Source organism: Palaemon carinicauda, chromosome 9 (genome assembly GCF_036898095.1).
Source record: "Palaemon carinicauda isolate YSFRI2023 chromosome 9, ASM3689809v2, whole genome shotgun sequence".
NCBI classification, from domain to species: Eukaryota; Metazoa; Arthropoda; class Malacostraca; order Decapoda; family Palaemonidae; genus Palaemon; species Palaemon carinicauda.
The window spans coordinates 19,212,526-19,230,025 of NC_090733.1; the positions used below are offsets into that span (position 1 = coordinate 19,212,526).

At 42.3% G+C, this 17,500-nt stretch overlaps 1 protein-coding gene across 1 annotated transcript in view; it reads left to right on the top strand.

Annotated features, from left to right (window-relative positions):
• LOC137646296 (uncharacterized) overlaps positions 1 to 1,519 on the top strand; it is a 12,471-nt gene extending 10,952 nt beyond the window's left edge. The window contains exons 2-3 of the mRNA XM_068379406.1: positions 523 to 593; positions 932 to 1,519. Of these exons, the coding sequence (XP_068235507.1) occupies positions 523 to 593; positions 932 to 1,519 (659 nt within the window). The remainder of the gene's footprint in view (positions 1 to 522; positions 594 to 931) is intronic.
• Positions 1,520 to 17,500: the final 15,981 nt, after the last annotated feature.

Genomic DNA, 17,500 nt, shown 5'->3' on the forward strand with positions numbered 1-17,500 from the left:
AACTGACACCCTTCACTAACGGAGAAGCATTCGCTTCGTGTCCGCTTGCCAAAGTTCAGTTTCGCATCAAGTGTGTGAATTGCTCAAGCACCAAAGCAGACTATGCTCTTGCATCAAAGCAGACTATGTCCTTGCACCAATCCCGGAGGACACTTTCCCAGAAATCTCCGACTGGCTTTGCAACCATGGGGACGCCCCAATAGCATAGGACAACCTCAAGAAATACCTTCAGGAGCAGTACTCACTATCGCCAATACCATTATTGCAAGGCTTTTTCAGCTCTCTCAACAGCTGGATGGAGAGCAAAATGCATTACTCTCACTCATTGAAATAAAAAGTATTACCTACTTTCATCCTGCTGCAGATGTCTCTCCTCGGCAAGTTAACCTACTTAGTGCCCTTTGGGTATGATGCCTATCAGAACCTGCATGAACCCCCATCCCCGATTTTGATGCATTGCCTATAAAGGACCTGATAACCAAAGTCAATACCCTTATGAACAGTTACTTCACCCTTTTCAAGACCTCCCTCAACACTCCACTCCTGACGAAGGGGACAACTATTCATCATCGACTGAAGCTGATGTGGATGTGGTAAGACACTGACGCCCACCATGTGACGTGCTGTAGCAGCTATAAAGCCACCCATCACACACACATGCCACCCTTTGCTAACACCATTACCAATAACTTCTAACGACACTTACTGACACCTAACATACATAGTTCTGCTACTACAATTCCAGACTCTGGGCTGCTGCGAAGTAATGGTTGTCAGTGAGATGGCCTCCCCTACCGCTAACCTTTTCGTTTTACATTATGCAGGGACTGGCATATGATTTTTGGTAGATACTGGTGCTTGTCATTTTCTTCTAACAAAGCCCCTCTCCAGGACACGACTTAGTTACTCTATACCTACTGATGTCTGCTAGGTAGTTGCCAATGGATGTGTAATCCCCACCCACGGGTGTGAAACACCCACACTATACTTTGGAAAGGCTAAATATCATTGGAACTTTCTTGTTGCTGACGTAACATTGCCAATTATCGGTGTACGTTTCCTCTCTAATATCCACATCCTGACTGATGTTGCTCATCGATGGTTAGTCAAATTCATTCCCTCCGACCTCCTTCTCCACATAAGCGCACCCACAGATGCCTACGCCCACCCACTCACGTCGTACCCGGAAGTCTTCCGTCCAGACCTTGGCCAAATACCCACAGCTCCCACCAAGCGTGGTATTTATTACCATCTCAAGACGACAGGGACCCTTACGTTTGCCGGATTCTGGCGTCTGCTCCCGGATCATTTGGCACCTGCTAAGCAAACGATCACTTCATTGGAAGAAATGCGAGCTTGCCCAAAGATCCTAAGCCAATTGTTGTTACCTCAACACATCATCCTGAATAAGGATGGCTACATGCACCAATGTGGGGATTACAAATATCTGGGCATGCAGACAGAATGGAAGCACTTACCCTTCCATAACATCGCTCATATTACCTCCTACTTCAACTAGCAAAGGTGTTTTCTACTCTCGATTTCTTGAAGGAGTATAATCAGGGACCCATAAAACCAAATGATATCCTCAGCACCACCAGCACCACTCCCCCTGTGACTTACACATTCTATTACCCGTGTTTTGGCCTCCATAATGTTTGAGCCACTTCTCAACGCCGCATGCATGGTATCTGGGAAACTTCCCTTTCTATGCATGTTAAATGAACACATCTGTCACCTATGCATTGCTCTCGACCGCCTGCAATAGAACGGTCTTGTAGTCCTGTATGACAATTGTACCTTTTGGTGCTAACAAAGTATCATTCTTAGTGCACCATATCACTCTTGAAGAAGTCCACCCCCACCCTTAGAATATATCACTTGTGCAGAGCTTTCCCACACCCTCACTGTCAAATTAATATAAGAATTCCTGATCATAAAAAGCTACTATCAACCATTCTTGCCAGTCATCGCCACCAGTATTGCCCCACTTTACATGTCCCTCAAGGGTAAGCCAAAAGAACTGAAGTGGAGGTCCCCTTGAGTAAGCGCCTTCCGCAACGCAAATAACGCCCTATCAATTGTTGCCGCTATCACATTTCCCATGCCACATGCCCCTCTCCTTCTCTCCACCAATGCCAGTAACACCCCTACTGGTGCAGTACTCGAGCAGTTGGTCAGCTGCTCACCTGCCCATTGGCCTTCTTCAGTAGAAAACTGTCCAAGTCAAAATCTGGCTACTCTAATTTCTACCACGAATTGTTGTTGGTGTATTTGGCTGCTCCTTCACTTTTAACACTTCTTTGAGGGCATGATCTTTGTCATTCCCGCAGATTACAGGCCCCTTGTACATCCCGTCACTTGACAGTCTGACCATGGCTGAATATTACTGCACCCTTAAACACGTCCCTAGCAAAATGAATCGTGTTGCCGATGCCTGGTCAAGAAACACATAGGCTGTTCTTCTCCTTAGATTGGATTATAATGCCTTGGCAGGAGCCCAACAAAAAGATCCAGCACTCCAAGCATTCAGGACATCCTGCATATCCTAACAACATTCTACTCTGGTATGTCAGTAATGGTAGTCTGTGACCGTAGATACCTGACCCCATGCACTGATAAGTGTTTTATTACATCTATGGCCTCTAACATTCCCCACACTGGTCTACTGTACTTCTGCTAAAGATGAAGTTCATTTGTGAAGGCATTACCAAGGATGCTAAGGATTAGGTCCATGCCTGTACTTCATACCAAGCTTCAAAAGTACATTAATACACGGATTTGGGAGTGAATAACTTTCTCCAACCTCACTGTTGTTTTGCCTACATTCACATTGACATGGTATGCCCTGTACTTCATGTGTTTCCCAGACGTTCATGCCCTGTGATATTGTTTACCTTTATTATTGTATATCTCGCTTTATACCTGTTAACAAAACCTTTTTCAGTATTTCTTTTCAGGAGTCCTTTTGTTGGAATTGTTGTGGCCTTGTCCTAAACCTATATATAAACTCTCTATCTATGGAATCGAAGTTAATTGCATTAATTTTATCTCTCATTTACAACCTTACAGCTCACTCTCACAGTCCCCTCACCACAGTACAAGGACATTTTAACCTGTTTACCATCATTGACTGTTCTACTCATAGACCTGAAGCCATCGCCATACATACTGCAACATCAGCCTTATGTATATCTAACTAATGGTGGATAAGGAGATCGGTACTCCTGAGCATATTGCTTCTGAAAAAGGTACCACTTTCACCTCCTAATTATAGACATCATTAGTGAATCTGCTGGGATCACCATATTTCACCCTGCTGCCACCAGAAAGGTTGAATGGCTTGATCTCACTATCAAATTTGCTATGATGTCATGCCTAAAATAACTCCAACTGGTTTAGTAAGCTTCGCGAGGTTCTGCTAGGATTAAAAACCACTCCTAAAGACACCCTGGATGTAACAGCAGCTGAATTGGTGTATGGCAACCTATTGGGTGTCCTTGCCAAAATTTTTTCTTGTGCAGTCTTTTCTGAAAATTTCCGGTGCTCTTTTACTTCATGCCAGCAGACTTAAAAGCCCCAGCAAAGCAACACATACTGAACGATTTGCACTCAGTAATACATTTTCGTGCATATTGACAATAACAATCCACAGCTAACGCCTCTGTACCAACCGTGTGTCACACAATCATACATAGTAACGACATTTCATTTTGTGTATATATTATGCTTGTAAATTTGCTCTCCCCTAGCACTAACAAGCTCCTGAAATAACATGTATGTTTTTCTCACCGTTAACTGTTAACCGGTGCAGTGTCGGTTGAACAGGAAATTTCCTGTTGCATTGAACCTGATATAACGTCTTTTTCTCACCGTTAGCTGTTTACCAGTGCGGTGTCGGTTGAACAGGAAATTTCCTGTTACATTCAGTTTTTGTATATAAAGGCGAGTGTTCTGTAATAAAGTTACTCAGTTGCTCTCATCCTGCCTTTGAGTCACAACCTTCTCTTGGATTGTCACATTGGTGACCCCGGAAGTCGACTCGCTCCTCCCGCCTTCCAACCCCCCTCGCCCCTCCGTCATTGGTACTATGGCTGCCTCATTGAAACTTTCATCATTCGCCAGCAGTGAGGCGTCTGCTTAGTTTCAGCGTGCAGAAGTCTAGTTTTGCATCAAGGGTGTGACTCGCTCAACCACCAAAGCAGATTATGTTCTCGCATCGATACCCGAGGACACCTTCCCGGAAATATCCGACCGGCTTTGTGAACAAGGAGACACCCCAATAGCGTATGACGCCCTCAAAACATACCTTCTGCAGCAGTACTCGCCGTTGCCAGCCGCCCATATAGCAAAGCTTTTTCAGCTCTCTCTACAACCGTTGAGTACCAAAGGGCTTCGCTCGCCCTCAGGGGAAATGACCAATATCGCTCGCCTGCAACCTGCCGCAGACGGCTCTCCTCGTGAGTTGAACCTAATTCGTGCCCTTTAGAAACGCCGTTTACCCGAACCTGTACGCGCTGCCATACCTGATGTCGATAGTTTACCCATAAAGTACTTGAAGACCAAAGCCGACGCCCTTATGGACAGCCACTTCAAAACCTCCATCAACGCCTCCACTCCTGACGAAGAGGACGTCTATTCAATGTCAACCGAAACCGACGTGAATGCCGTAGGACATACACGCCTACCCCGTGACGGGCTGAAGCGGCGACAAAGCCACCCACCACCCACCCACCACTCGCTCGTGCTCCAACCAACGACTTCTACAGCCACTTACTGCCTCCCATCTGCCGCAGTTTTGCTACTACCACAACAGATTTGGGGCAACCGCAAAGAAATGTGCCAAGGATTGTCAGTGGCCAAAAAAACGTGTAAGTAGGCCATCGCTCGTGGCGGTGGCCTCCCGTGTTTGTAATCTTTTCTTTTTACATGATGCAGGAACGGGCGTGCAATTTTTGGTAGACGTGGGTGCTTGTCGTTCTCTTTTGCCAAGGGAACTATTCAGGACACAACGAAGTCTGTCTACGTCTGCCGACATACGCTTGGTAGCTGCCAACGGATTTGCGATACCCACCTACGGTTACGAGAACCTCACATTATCGTTTGGAAACGGTAAATTTAATTGGAAGTTTCTCGTTGCTGACATCACATTGCCAATCCTCGGTGCGGATTTCCTCTCTCATTTCCACCTTCTGGTTGATGTCGTCCACCGACGATTGGTCAACGCAGACTCGCAGTTGTCGATACCTCTTCAACCTGCCCCCTCTAACCTCGCTCTCCACATCAGTGCACCCACGGATGCCTACGCCCACCTCCTCACGTCATACCCAGAAGTTTTCCGTCCAGAACTTCGCCAAACGCCCACGGCTCCTGCCAAGCACGGCATTTATCACCATATCAAGAAGAACGGAATCCCCAGTCTTCGCAAAATTCAGACGTCTGGCACTGGAACGATTGGCAGCCGCCAAACAGACGTTCGCCGAAATGGAGGAAAGGGGCCTTTGTCTAAAGGCCTCCAGCCCATGGTCGTCACCCTTGCACATCGTCCTGAAGAAAGACGGCTTCCTCTGTCCGTGCAGGGTTTACAGGCGCCTGAACATGCAAACAGAACCGGATCACTACCCCCACCCAAACATCGCCGACGTGATCTCCTACTTGCACAAAGCAAAGGTTTTCTCTATGCTCGACCTCCTAAAGGGGTATTATCAGGTGCCTATGAACCCAGAAGACATCCCTAAGAAAGCCATCACCACTCCGTTTGGTACATACACCTTCAATTACTCCTGTTTTGGCCTTCATAATGCTGGGGCCATGTTTCAACATCTCATGGATGGCATCTTAGCGGACCTCCCCTTCTGTGTATGTTATGTGGACGACACTGCATCACTCCTGAAGGAGTCCATCCCCTCCCTGAGAAGGTAGCAGCCATTCAGGACTTCTTGGGCATGATCAACTATTATCACCGTTTTCTGCCAGCCATTGCCGCCACTCTTGCTCCCTCTACGCCTCCCTCAAGGGCAAGCATAAAGGACCCGAAGTGGGGTCCCCTTTAAGATGCGGGCTTCTGTAATGCAAATAAGGCCCTATCAACCGTTGCAGCTCTCACTTTTCCTATCCCACGTGCCGCTCTCCTTCTCTCCACCGATGCCAGCGATGTCGCTATTGGTGCAATACTTGAGCAGGTGGTCAACGGCTCGCGCCGCCCACTGGCCTTTTTCAGCAGAAAACTGTCCAAGGCAGAATCGGGTTATTCTACCTTCGATCCCGAATTGCTGGCGGTGCACTTGGCTGTCCATCACTTTCGCCATTTCTTGGAAGGTACGCTCTTCATCATTCGCACAGACTACATGCCTCTAGTGCACGTCTTCACTCGACAGTCTGACGCCTGGTCCGCCCGTCAACGCCAACATCTCTCTCCCGTGGCTGAATACAATTGCACCCTTCAATACGTCCCTGGGAAAATGAATCCCATTGCCGATGCCCTGTCAAGAAACACGTTGGCTGCCGTTCAACTGGGATTGGATTACAACGCCTTGGCTGAAGCCCAATGACAGGATCCAGAGTATCAAGCATGTAGAACATCCTGCATGTCCCTCCGTTGGGAAGACTTCTCCCTCAAAGACTCCAACACCACCATCCTTGGTGACGTCAGTCCTGGTAGAACGCGACCTTGGATTCCTGTTCCCATGCGCCGGCAGGTGTTTGATTTCATTCACGGCCTTTCACATCCCTCGTGCCGTTCTACTGCACAGCTGCTGAAGACGAAGTTCATTTGGCACGGCATTTCTAAGGATGCTAAGGATTGGGTCCGTCCATGTACTTCTTGCCAAATTTCCTACGTACATCGTCACACGGATTCAGGAGTAGGCACCTTTCCTCAACCTCAGCGCCGTTTCGCACACATTCACATCGACGTTGTAGGCCCCCTACCCACATCACAAGGTCATTGTTACCTGTTTACTGTCATCGACCGCTCCGCTTGTTACCCTGAAGCCATTCCCATGGAAACTGCAACGTCCGCCTCATGTACATCTGACTTGCTCTCAGGATGGATTGCAAGAGTTGGTATCCCTGAGCATATTACTTCTGATAGGGGTACCACTTTCACCTCTCAATTGTGGACATCATTAGTGAATCTCCTGGGCATCACCCTACATCAGACAACTGCCTACAAACCCGCTGCCAATGGAATGGTTGAACGTTTTCATCGCACCTCAAAGCTGCTTTGATGTCCCGCTGTAAGGATTCCAACTGGTTTACTCAGCTTTCCTGGGTCCTTCTGGGACTAAGGACCACTCCTAAAGATGCCCTCGATGTCTCGGCAGCTGAAATGGTGTATAGCGACCCGTTGGTCGTTCCTGCCGAATTTTTTCTTTCTGCAACCTCCTCCAACGATCTCCAACGCATAAGTCACGTTGTAGGAAAATTTACTCCATGCCGCCAGACTTACAAGCCCCCAGCGAAGCATCACATACCGACAGACTTGCACTCTTCCTACGCAACGACCCTAGCAAGCCACCGCTAACTTTCATGGGCCCTTTCCTTGTGATCCGATGCAGTCCGAAAGCATTCCTACTAAACATTCGTGGCAAAGAAGACTGGGTCTCCATTAATCGTTTAAAACCTTCTTATCTCCTGCCAGATGACCGGCGTACAGTTCGCCTCTCTAGATCAGGGCGCCCTATTTAACATGTACAATATGTAATTTTTAGGGGGGGAGCCATGTACCAACCGTGTGTCACACAATCATACATAGTAATGACCTTTCATTTTGTGTATATATTATGCTTGTAAATTCGCTCTCCCCTCGCACTAACAAGGACCTGAAATAACATGTATGTTTTTCTCACCGTTAACTGTTAACCGGTGCAGTGTCGGTTGAACAGAAAATTTCCTGTTGCATTGAACCTGATATAACGTCTTTTTCTCACCGTTAGCTGTTTACCGGTGTGGTGTCGGTTGAACAGGAAATTTCCTGTTGCATTCAGTTTTTGTATAAAAAGGCGAGTGTTCTGTAATAAAGTTACTCAGTTGCTTTTATCCTGCCTTTGAGTCACAACCTTCTCTCGGCTCATCACACCTCTTACACAGGCATATTCCTCGTGATATGTGGCCCACTGAAGGCTGGATTAATTAATATTCATAGCATTATTCATTGGGACTCCATTAATCACTTAAAACCTGCATATATCCTGCAAGATACCCTACCTATAATACATCTCTAAATAACTAGGTGCCTTATTTCACAGGTATGTCTTTTTAGGGGGAACCATGTACTGCGCATGTTTCCTATACTGCAATGTTATTCATTGTTTTATCCTTCTCTCTTCCCATCACTGATAATAGAAACCTGTAAGTGTTTTATCGCATGTTTTATACTTTTACCTCATTGTATAAAAGCTTGTTCTCTTGTTGAATAAAGCTCACTTGCATTCACTTTATCTCCCTGTTAAAAACTAACAACCACCTCGCACACTGCAAAGTACCTTAGAACCTTTGCTGTAGGCTTTAGCTGATTTTGAATTTAGATCCCTCTCTCTTTCTTTATATATATATATATATATATATATATATATATATATAATATATATATATATATATATATATATATATATATATATACACATATATAATATATATATATATATATATATATATATATATATATATATACACACATATATGTATATATATATATATATATATATATATATATATATATATATATATATATATATATATATATATATGTATGATATATATATATATATATATATATATATATATATATATATATATATATATATATATATATATATATATATATATATATATATATATATATATATATATATATATATATATATATATATATATATATATATACACGTGTGCGTGCGTGTGTATGTGATCTTATATACAATTATCATGTCGCATATTACAGTGCTATTTAATAAGACAGTTAAAGTAATGTCATCTAAATGATAGTAGAATAGACACTAAAATACTTTTGACAGCTCTTTTCTTCCAAATTCTTGCGGCTATTCTTTTCATGCCATAACATCTCCCCTCATACCTAATTAAATTTTAGAAGTAACAAAAACAAACTGAATAACGTTAAATAAGAAATGAAGTAATTGTCAAAAAGTTACCCCAAAAATGTTTCCTTTGGAAGTTTTCATTAAAAGACCTACATCAATATGAATTAAATTGGATGACAGGACGTAAATTACTATTTATATATATAAAAAAGAAATCCGATATTAGGGTTTTCATAGTGGCTATAGTCCCCGCTAAGATTCCAGGCAAAGTAAAACCCACCCCCTCATGACAACTTAACTAATCACATCATTTCCCACGTTGGTCAAAAAACATCCCAGTACAAATTTCAAACTGTTAATGCGGAAGACGACATGATTAGCTATGGCATCATCATTAGGTGGGGGCTTATTTCACCCGGAATCTCTGCGGCGCATAAAATTTTAAAATATCCCATATAGAAAGTCTTATGTTTTAGGTCTTAATTAGTAAAAGCTATCAGAATATTCGTCTCATTTTCAAGGTTATATTTTCCTTATGATTCATTTTTAACATGAAGTTCCACATTGTTTTGAAGTCATTCTACCACAGATAAAAAAAAGAGAAATTATGAACCCTATGAAAGCCTTGTTTCCCCCCCAAAAAATCTATAGTGTGTGGATAGAAAAGAAACCGAAAGTATAATGGTTGAACCATCTGTGTCCTATGTTTCTACCCTGTGTGAAGGAGGTGAAAAATAACAAATATAACTCAACTAAAATGCAATAACATGAATTCTCATAGCATATACTGATCCAAGAAGTATCTTACCATTCATCCCTTTAAAGCACTGATTGCAATACGGAAAAAATAACTTATTAAATTTTGTGCGAGCGGGCCATTGGGTTGTAACTGAGAGGCGATAAGATTGCAACTGACTTTATTACAAGAGATATCGAGTTTATATACAATAGCTTCAGTGCAAGAACATAAGAAAAATTCAAACGACTTTTGCAATTATAGGCAAGCTTGAATTTGCTTTATTATCAGTGAAGGGCCAGTGGAATATAAAAAAAGGAGAAAATACTGTCCGTGTATGAGCTTGTGAAACATGCGGTAAGTGGCTCCCTAACTAAAAGATATCCATTGGAAATATGGCACCCTGCTCTTGAGAGGTGTACTCTATACGGGTCATGTTGCTAGAGATAAGCAGTTTTTAGGTGATCAATGGGGAAACATTCCTATTTGCCATGAATGTTTATTAAGAAAGCCTTTGGATTGCAATGGATCTTGAGGATAGGGCCTTCGTAAGGGGGCATTAACATTGACTTGCTGTTGTTGTTGTGCAAGAAAAAAGTGCATTGCAGAGTACAAATTTGTTATGTGTTGCTTAGCTAGGGCTTGTAAGTCTGGCTTCATGGAGTGAATTTTCCCGCAACGTGACACATGCTCTGGAGATTATCAAAGGAGAATGCTGACGGAAAATTTTCGGCAGATAAGACCAATTCCAGCTGCGAGACATCAATGGCATCTTTAAGAGTGCTCTTCAGTATCGTAAGGACCAAAAAAAAAAAAAAAAAAAAAACTGAGTAAACTACGTGGAGTCATTGCAGCAGAACATCAAATCTTCTTTGAGGGTGCGATGAAAATTTTCAACCAATCTGGGGTGGGGCCTAGGAGATTAGCTGATGATGTCCACAATTGAGATGTGAAAATGGTACCCCTGTCTGAAGTAAAATGCTTAGGGATACTAGATCTTGCTACCCATCCCGAGAGTGAGGTACATGTACATGAGGCGGTCATTGCAGTTCCCATGGGAATGTCTTCAGTCCAACGAGTGGAGTGGTCAATAATGGTAAACAGGTAATGGTTGTCAAAGTGATTTGGGTAGGGGACCTACTACATCCAACACGAAGTGAGCAAAATGAAGCTGAGGCTGGGGAAAGATACCCACTTCAGAATCCATGTGTTGATGTACTTTTGAAGTTTGGCATGAAGTACTGACACGGACCAGTCCTTATCCTCCTTACTAATGCCGTAATAAATGAACTTCATCATCAGTAGCCTTACAGTAAATCCGCACAAGGGATATGAAAGGTAGCACATGGAAACAGATATCCTTGTTAGTGGTCTACAAGTACTGACATCACAGAAGAGGGTAAGGTTGGAGTCGTCGAAGGAGACGTCTTCCTAACGGAGGGATGTGCAGGATGTCCTATAATCTTGTCCCTCTGGAGCTTTTCTTTAGGTTCCAGCCAAGGTATTGTAATCCAATGTCAGATCAATGGTTGCCAATGTGTTTCTTGATGGGGCCTCAGCAACTGGATTCATCTTTCACTGGACACGTTGAAAGGTGTAATTGCATTCAGTCACTATGGAGAGATATTGGCGTTGACGGACGGACCAGGAGTCAAACTGTCCAGTGAAGGCGTCATGTTAATGACAAAAGGTCTGCATTCCAAGAAGTGGTTAAAGGGACTGACAGCCAAATACACTACCGATAATTTGTGGTCAAAGGTCGTAGCTGGGTTCTGCCTTGGACAGTTTTCTACTGAAAAAGGCCAATGGACGAGGCCAGACATTGACCACCTGCTTGAGGACTGCACCATTAGCAACGAGGCAGGCATCAGTGAAGAGAAGGAGAGGGGCAATCAGCACTTTTAAAAGTGAAAGCAGCAGCAGCTGATAGGGAATTCTTTGTACTGCACAAGAACGCTTCTTGAAGCGGATTCCAATTCAGGTCTTTTGACTTGCCCGTGAAGGAGGTGTAGATGGAGGTAAGAGTGGCGGCGATGACTGGCAGGAATCGGTATTAATATTTCATCATGCCAAAGAATTCTTGGGGTGCATTGCAATTTGGGGGCGGATAAAAGTTCTCAACGATGTGCTACCTTCTCTGGAAAAGGTTGACTCCTTAAGGAGTGGTGGGGTGCCCTAAGAACAATACTTCGTTGATATCAAAGGTACACTTGCCGTACCATACTACAGGGCCGCTCTGTTGTAGGCAATTGAAAACAATTGCGTAGGTGACAGAGCTGTTCTTCCTTTGTCCATGTAACATATGCACAAGGGAAGGTCTCCTACGATGCCGTGTATGAGGCCTTGAAAAGTAGCACCACCAATACAAATACCAAAACAGGAATAATTGAAGGTATATGTACCAAATGGTGTGATGATAATGGTCTTGAAAAGGTTTTCTGCTTTAATGGGAACCTAATAACATCCCTTCAAGTGGTCAAGCATGTAGAAAAGCTTTACTTGGAGCAAGTAGGAGGAAATGTCGGCAATATTTGGGGCATGATGGTAATCTAGTTCTATCTTCCTGTTCAGGTACCTGTATTCCCAAAAAGGATGCAGGGAGCCATAATTTTTTCAAGACAATGTCTAAGGGTGACGACCATGGGGGTTTAGGGTTTAGGCAAAGGCACTTTTCTTTCATTTGAGTGAACATTCTTTTAACGGCTGTCAAATGATCTGGTACCAGACGCCTGAGTCTGGTGAACACTGTGGTCCCAGTCTTTTTTATATAGTGATTCCTTCCGTGCTTGACTGTAACCGTGGGCATTTGGTCAAGATCTGAACAGAAGATTTCTGGGTATAATGTAAGGCGGTGGGCGAGGGCATCTGTGGGTGTGCTGATGTGGAGAGTGAGGTCGAAGGGGGTGTCTTGAAAAGGTGTCAACGAGTACAAGTCTGTGTTGATTAAGTGTAGTTGAGCAACTTCAACCAGGTGGTAGAAATGTGACATGAAATCTGCACCAAAGTTTAGCAATTTGATGGCAGTAAAAAGACTCTTCCAATGATATTTAGCAATCCCAAATTATAATGTGAGGGTCTCTTACCCATTGGTGGGTATCACATATCCATTGGCAGCTACCAGGTGGACGTCAGCACGCCTAGAATGACAAAGCCTTATCGTTGAGGCTGTCTTTAATAGAAAAGAAATGCAAGCACCTGTGTCTACCAAAAATCGCATATCCAAACCTATACCAAGTAAGAAGAAAATATTGGTTATATGAGAGGCCAACACCACAAGCAAGGGCTTATAATAGTGGCATAACTGCGACCGATGGGCTTTAGTAAATACTTGTACAGGTCATTGTTTGGAGTGTGAGTAAGGGATGGCATATGTTACCGTTAAAGCATGTCACAGGTTGGCCATCTGTTTTACTGCAATTACATCAGCATGGTCAATGTTGAATAGTAGTTCTCTTCATCAGGTGTGGAGTTGTTGAAGGATGCCTTGAAGGTGGTGAATTGGTTGTACCAAAGGGTGTGATGATAATGGTCTTGGAAATGTTTTCTGCTTAATGGGAACCTAATAACACCCCTTCAAGTGGTCAAGCATGTTGAAAAGCTTTCCTTTGAGCAAGTAGGAGGATATATTGACAATATTTGGGACATGATAGTAATCTAGTTCTATCTTCCTGTTCAGGTACCTGTATTCCCAAGATGCAGGGAGCCATAATTTTTTCAAGACATTGTCTAAGGGTGATGACCATAGGGTCTGGGGTTTGGGGTTTAGGCAAAGGTCCTTTTCTTTCATTTGAGAGAACATTTTTTTTAACGGCTGCCAAATGATCTGGTGCCAGACGCCTGAATCTGGTGAACACTGTGGTCCCAATCTTTTTTATAAAGTGATTCATTCTGTCATTGACTGGAACCGTGGGCATTTGGCCCAGATTTGAACAGAAAACTTCCGGGTATGATGTAAGGTGGTGGGCGAAGGCATCTGTGGATGCGCTGATGTGGAGTGAGTTCGGAGGGGGCGTGTTGAAAAGGTGTCAACGAGTACGAGTCTGTGTTGATTAAGTGTAGTTGAGCAATATCAACCAGGAGGTAAAAATGTGACATGAAATCTGCACCAAAGTTTAGCAATTTGATGGCAATATCATGACTCTTCCAATGATATTTGGCAATCCCAAACTATAATGTGAGGGTCTCTTACCCATTGGTGGGTATCACATATCCACTGGCAGCTACCAGGTCGACGTCAACACGCCTAGAATGACAAAGTCTTATCCTTGAGGCTGTGTTTAATAGAAAAGAAATGCAAGCACTTGTGTCTACCAAATATCACATATCCAAACCTATACCAAGTAAGAAGAAAATATTAGTTATACAAGAGGCCAACACCACAAGCAAGGGCTAATAATATTAGCATAACTACGGCCGATAGGCTTTAGTAAATGCATGTACAGGTTATTGTTTGGAACGTGAGCAAGGGATGGCATATGTTACCGTTAAAGCATGTCACAGGTTGGCCATATGTCTTACCGCATTTACATCAGCCTTGGTCAATGTTGAATAGTAGTTCTCTTTATCAGGTGTGGGGATTGTTGATGGATGCTTGAAGGTGGTGAATTTGGCTGTCGACTTTGATCATTAGGTCCCTCATGGGGTAAATATTAATATCGTGGAGGTCAGCGTATACAGGTATCATACCAAAAGGTTATGAAGTAGGTTTACCTCCTGAGGAGAAAAAAATCAAAACATGACCTACCAAACTTACAAAGGTTGGTCTATTATCAGCGCATGGAAGGTCAAGCGATGAAACACACGTGGTATATATCGTATTTTCCGTGTCATAAGACGCACCTTTTTTCAGGAAAAATGCCCCGCAAAACCACCCTGCGTCTCAACACTTGAGAAAAAGTTATATAAGGGAGTTTGACACCCTTCAAACACCCAACTATTGACATACAAACATTCAAACTGACAAGATGTAGAATATAAACCTACAATTATCATTCATATGTAATAAATTCATTTATTTTTGTATTGCACCTCCTTTAATGAAGTACAGTAGCAATTTTTTTTTTCCTTGTCATCAGCTGATGACTCGCTAACCCACTTCTACAAGCAAATATGCCAATTAATGGTGTCGTAGCCGACGATGCTATGACATTAAATTAGTTGTTTATGCAATATATATCTATTTTCTCTTATTTTGTTGATATTTTATAATAAAGCAATATATTGATATTGACTTTGTTGCCTGAGTTACGAAATAATACAAACAGACGTTTGCTGAATACGACCTAGGAAAAAACTTGTTTGTTGATTGCAGTATTACCAATTTGTAGAAAAGTAACTAGACCTAGAATCACATAAATAGTAGCAAAATTATTCCATCTAAAAGAATGTCTGGATTTCTTTAATCAATAATTACATTTTGAATGAAAATTTATGGACTATATGAGAAATTTTGGAAATAGTACTAGAATTTTACCTCTTTAACAAAATTTCATGCACCTTTGGCAATGCTGCTTTCATGTAAACAACACTTGAAACACCAAACACTGACTAAACGTGTAGGCTAGTTGTGGTGGAAACTACGACTGGTTTAGTGGTTTCTTATATGAATATGTAATAAAACTGGGATAATCGGCATATAGCTAATTAATATTAACTTAAACATTTCATAATTCACCCAAAATAAGAACAGTTACTGTTCAAGACAATAATCACGTGAGTCGCTGACTAGGGATTTGTGCTAGGAAATTTTTATTAAAATCCTTAATTTTTTTTTCTAAAGCTGCCTTGCTAATTTAAGGGTGCGTCTTACCACTTGTAGCGTCTTATGACACGGGAAATATGGTAATTAAGGTTATCAAACTGATGGACTCTCTCTCTCTCTCTCTCTCTCTCTCTCTCTCTCTCTCTCTTTCTCTCTCTCTCTCTTTCTCTCTCATATATCTATAAATTGGAACCTCTACATACGATCTTAATTCGTTCCGGGACCTAGATCGTATGTTAGAACAATCGTATGTTGGTGTGAATAATCCCATAAGAGGAAAATGTTAATTTTTATAATTCGTTCTTCAGCCCAAAAACCTATGATAACTCCTTGATATATTACTACAGATATTACACATAGCAATAATACAATTGCATTATATAATAGAGATGTAAAAAAGAAGAATTACAAATAAATAATAAATAAAAAAGGGGTATTTATTGTCACTTTACCTTAGAGACAGGCCAACGAAGGTGTACACTTTGCTACGCAGGAGGAGACGGACGGTCGGCGAGGAGGTAGAGATGGTGACTGCGATATCGTACCGTAACTTACTCTAACTTACACTATGTGTACTTTAACCTAACTTAGCTTATTTATTTTTATTTAATTTTCATAATTTATATTTTCTTTTATATTTTCTTTTTTTATTTTGATTTTTTATTTGAATCACTTTCACTCACTCACTTCAGTCTTAGTTTTCTTTGTTTCACTTTCTTTCTCTTCTTCACGATCACTAGACCGCTTCATAGATTTTTTTTAAAGAAACTATCGAGAGAAAGTTGCTTGGTACGGCTTTTCAGAATTTTTCTGAAATTGGTTAAGCAGATATTATTGAATTGCGAAACTAGACAGAAAACCTGAAGTGTCTGTGGGTAATAACTATCAATGAAGTCAACCACATGTTATTGATTTGCTAACATCTCTTTTATTGCAGCCAAACTTAAGATATGCTCTACATCCTCTGACTCACTCAACTGCGATTGTAGCTCATCATCCTGCATGGTATGCAGCTCCTTGAGTTCCTCGGTGATAAGCGCTTCATGATGCTCCTCGACGAGTTTGGTGATGTCATCTTCATCGAACTAGAGACCCATGGACTTACCAAGGGATACAATCTCTTCTATGTCTTCCTCTATGGCAAGCACAGTTTCAGGTTCGTGGCCAAAATCATCAAAAGCTCTGGGAGAAACAGCATCAGGCCAAAGCTTCTTCCAAGCCGAATTTATTATCTGTCAATTTACTCCTTCCCAAGCCTGATTTATGATCTTCAAGCAGTGCACGATATTAAAATTGCTCCTCCAAAATTCATGGTGCTTTGCATGACATCAAAGCACTGCTTAGATAAGTGCTTGGTGTTGAGCTTCTTATAATTAGAGATGACTTGCTGGCCCATGGGCTAGAGGATAGGGGTGGTGTTTGGTGGAAGATACAGCACTCTGATAAACTTGAACTGGTCGATGATATCATCTTTGAGTCCTGGCGGGTGAGCGGGAGCATTATCCATGCCAAGAAAGCACTTTAAAGGCAAATTCCTCTCCTGAAGGTACTTCTTGACAGCAGGGCCAAAAACTTGGTTTACCCATTCAACAAAGAAGTGCCTAGTAACCCAAGCCTTAGAATTAGCACACCAGAAAACATGCAGCATGTCCTTATTGACTATGTGCCTTAAATGCCCTAGGGTTTTGGAATGATAAAACAATAACGGCTTGATTTTGCAGTCCCTGCTGACGTTGCACATAGTGCAAGAGTCAACCGATCCTTCATGGGCTTATGTCCTAGCATTTTTTTCTCTTCAGCTGTGATGTATGTTCGACTAGGTATCCTTTTCCAAAACAGATTGGTTTCATCACAATTGAAAACTTGCTGCTCTACGTAGACTTCATCCTCCACAATCTTTTCGAACTTCTTAAAAAAATCGTTAGCAACCTTGGTGTCCGAACTTGAAGCCTCTCCATGCCG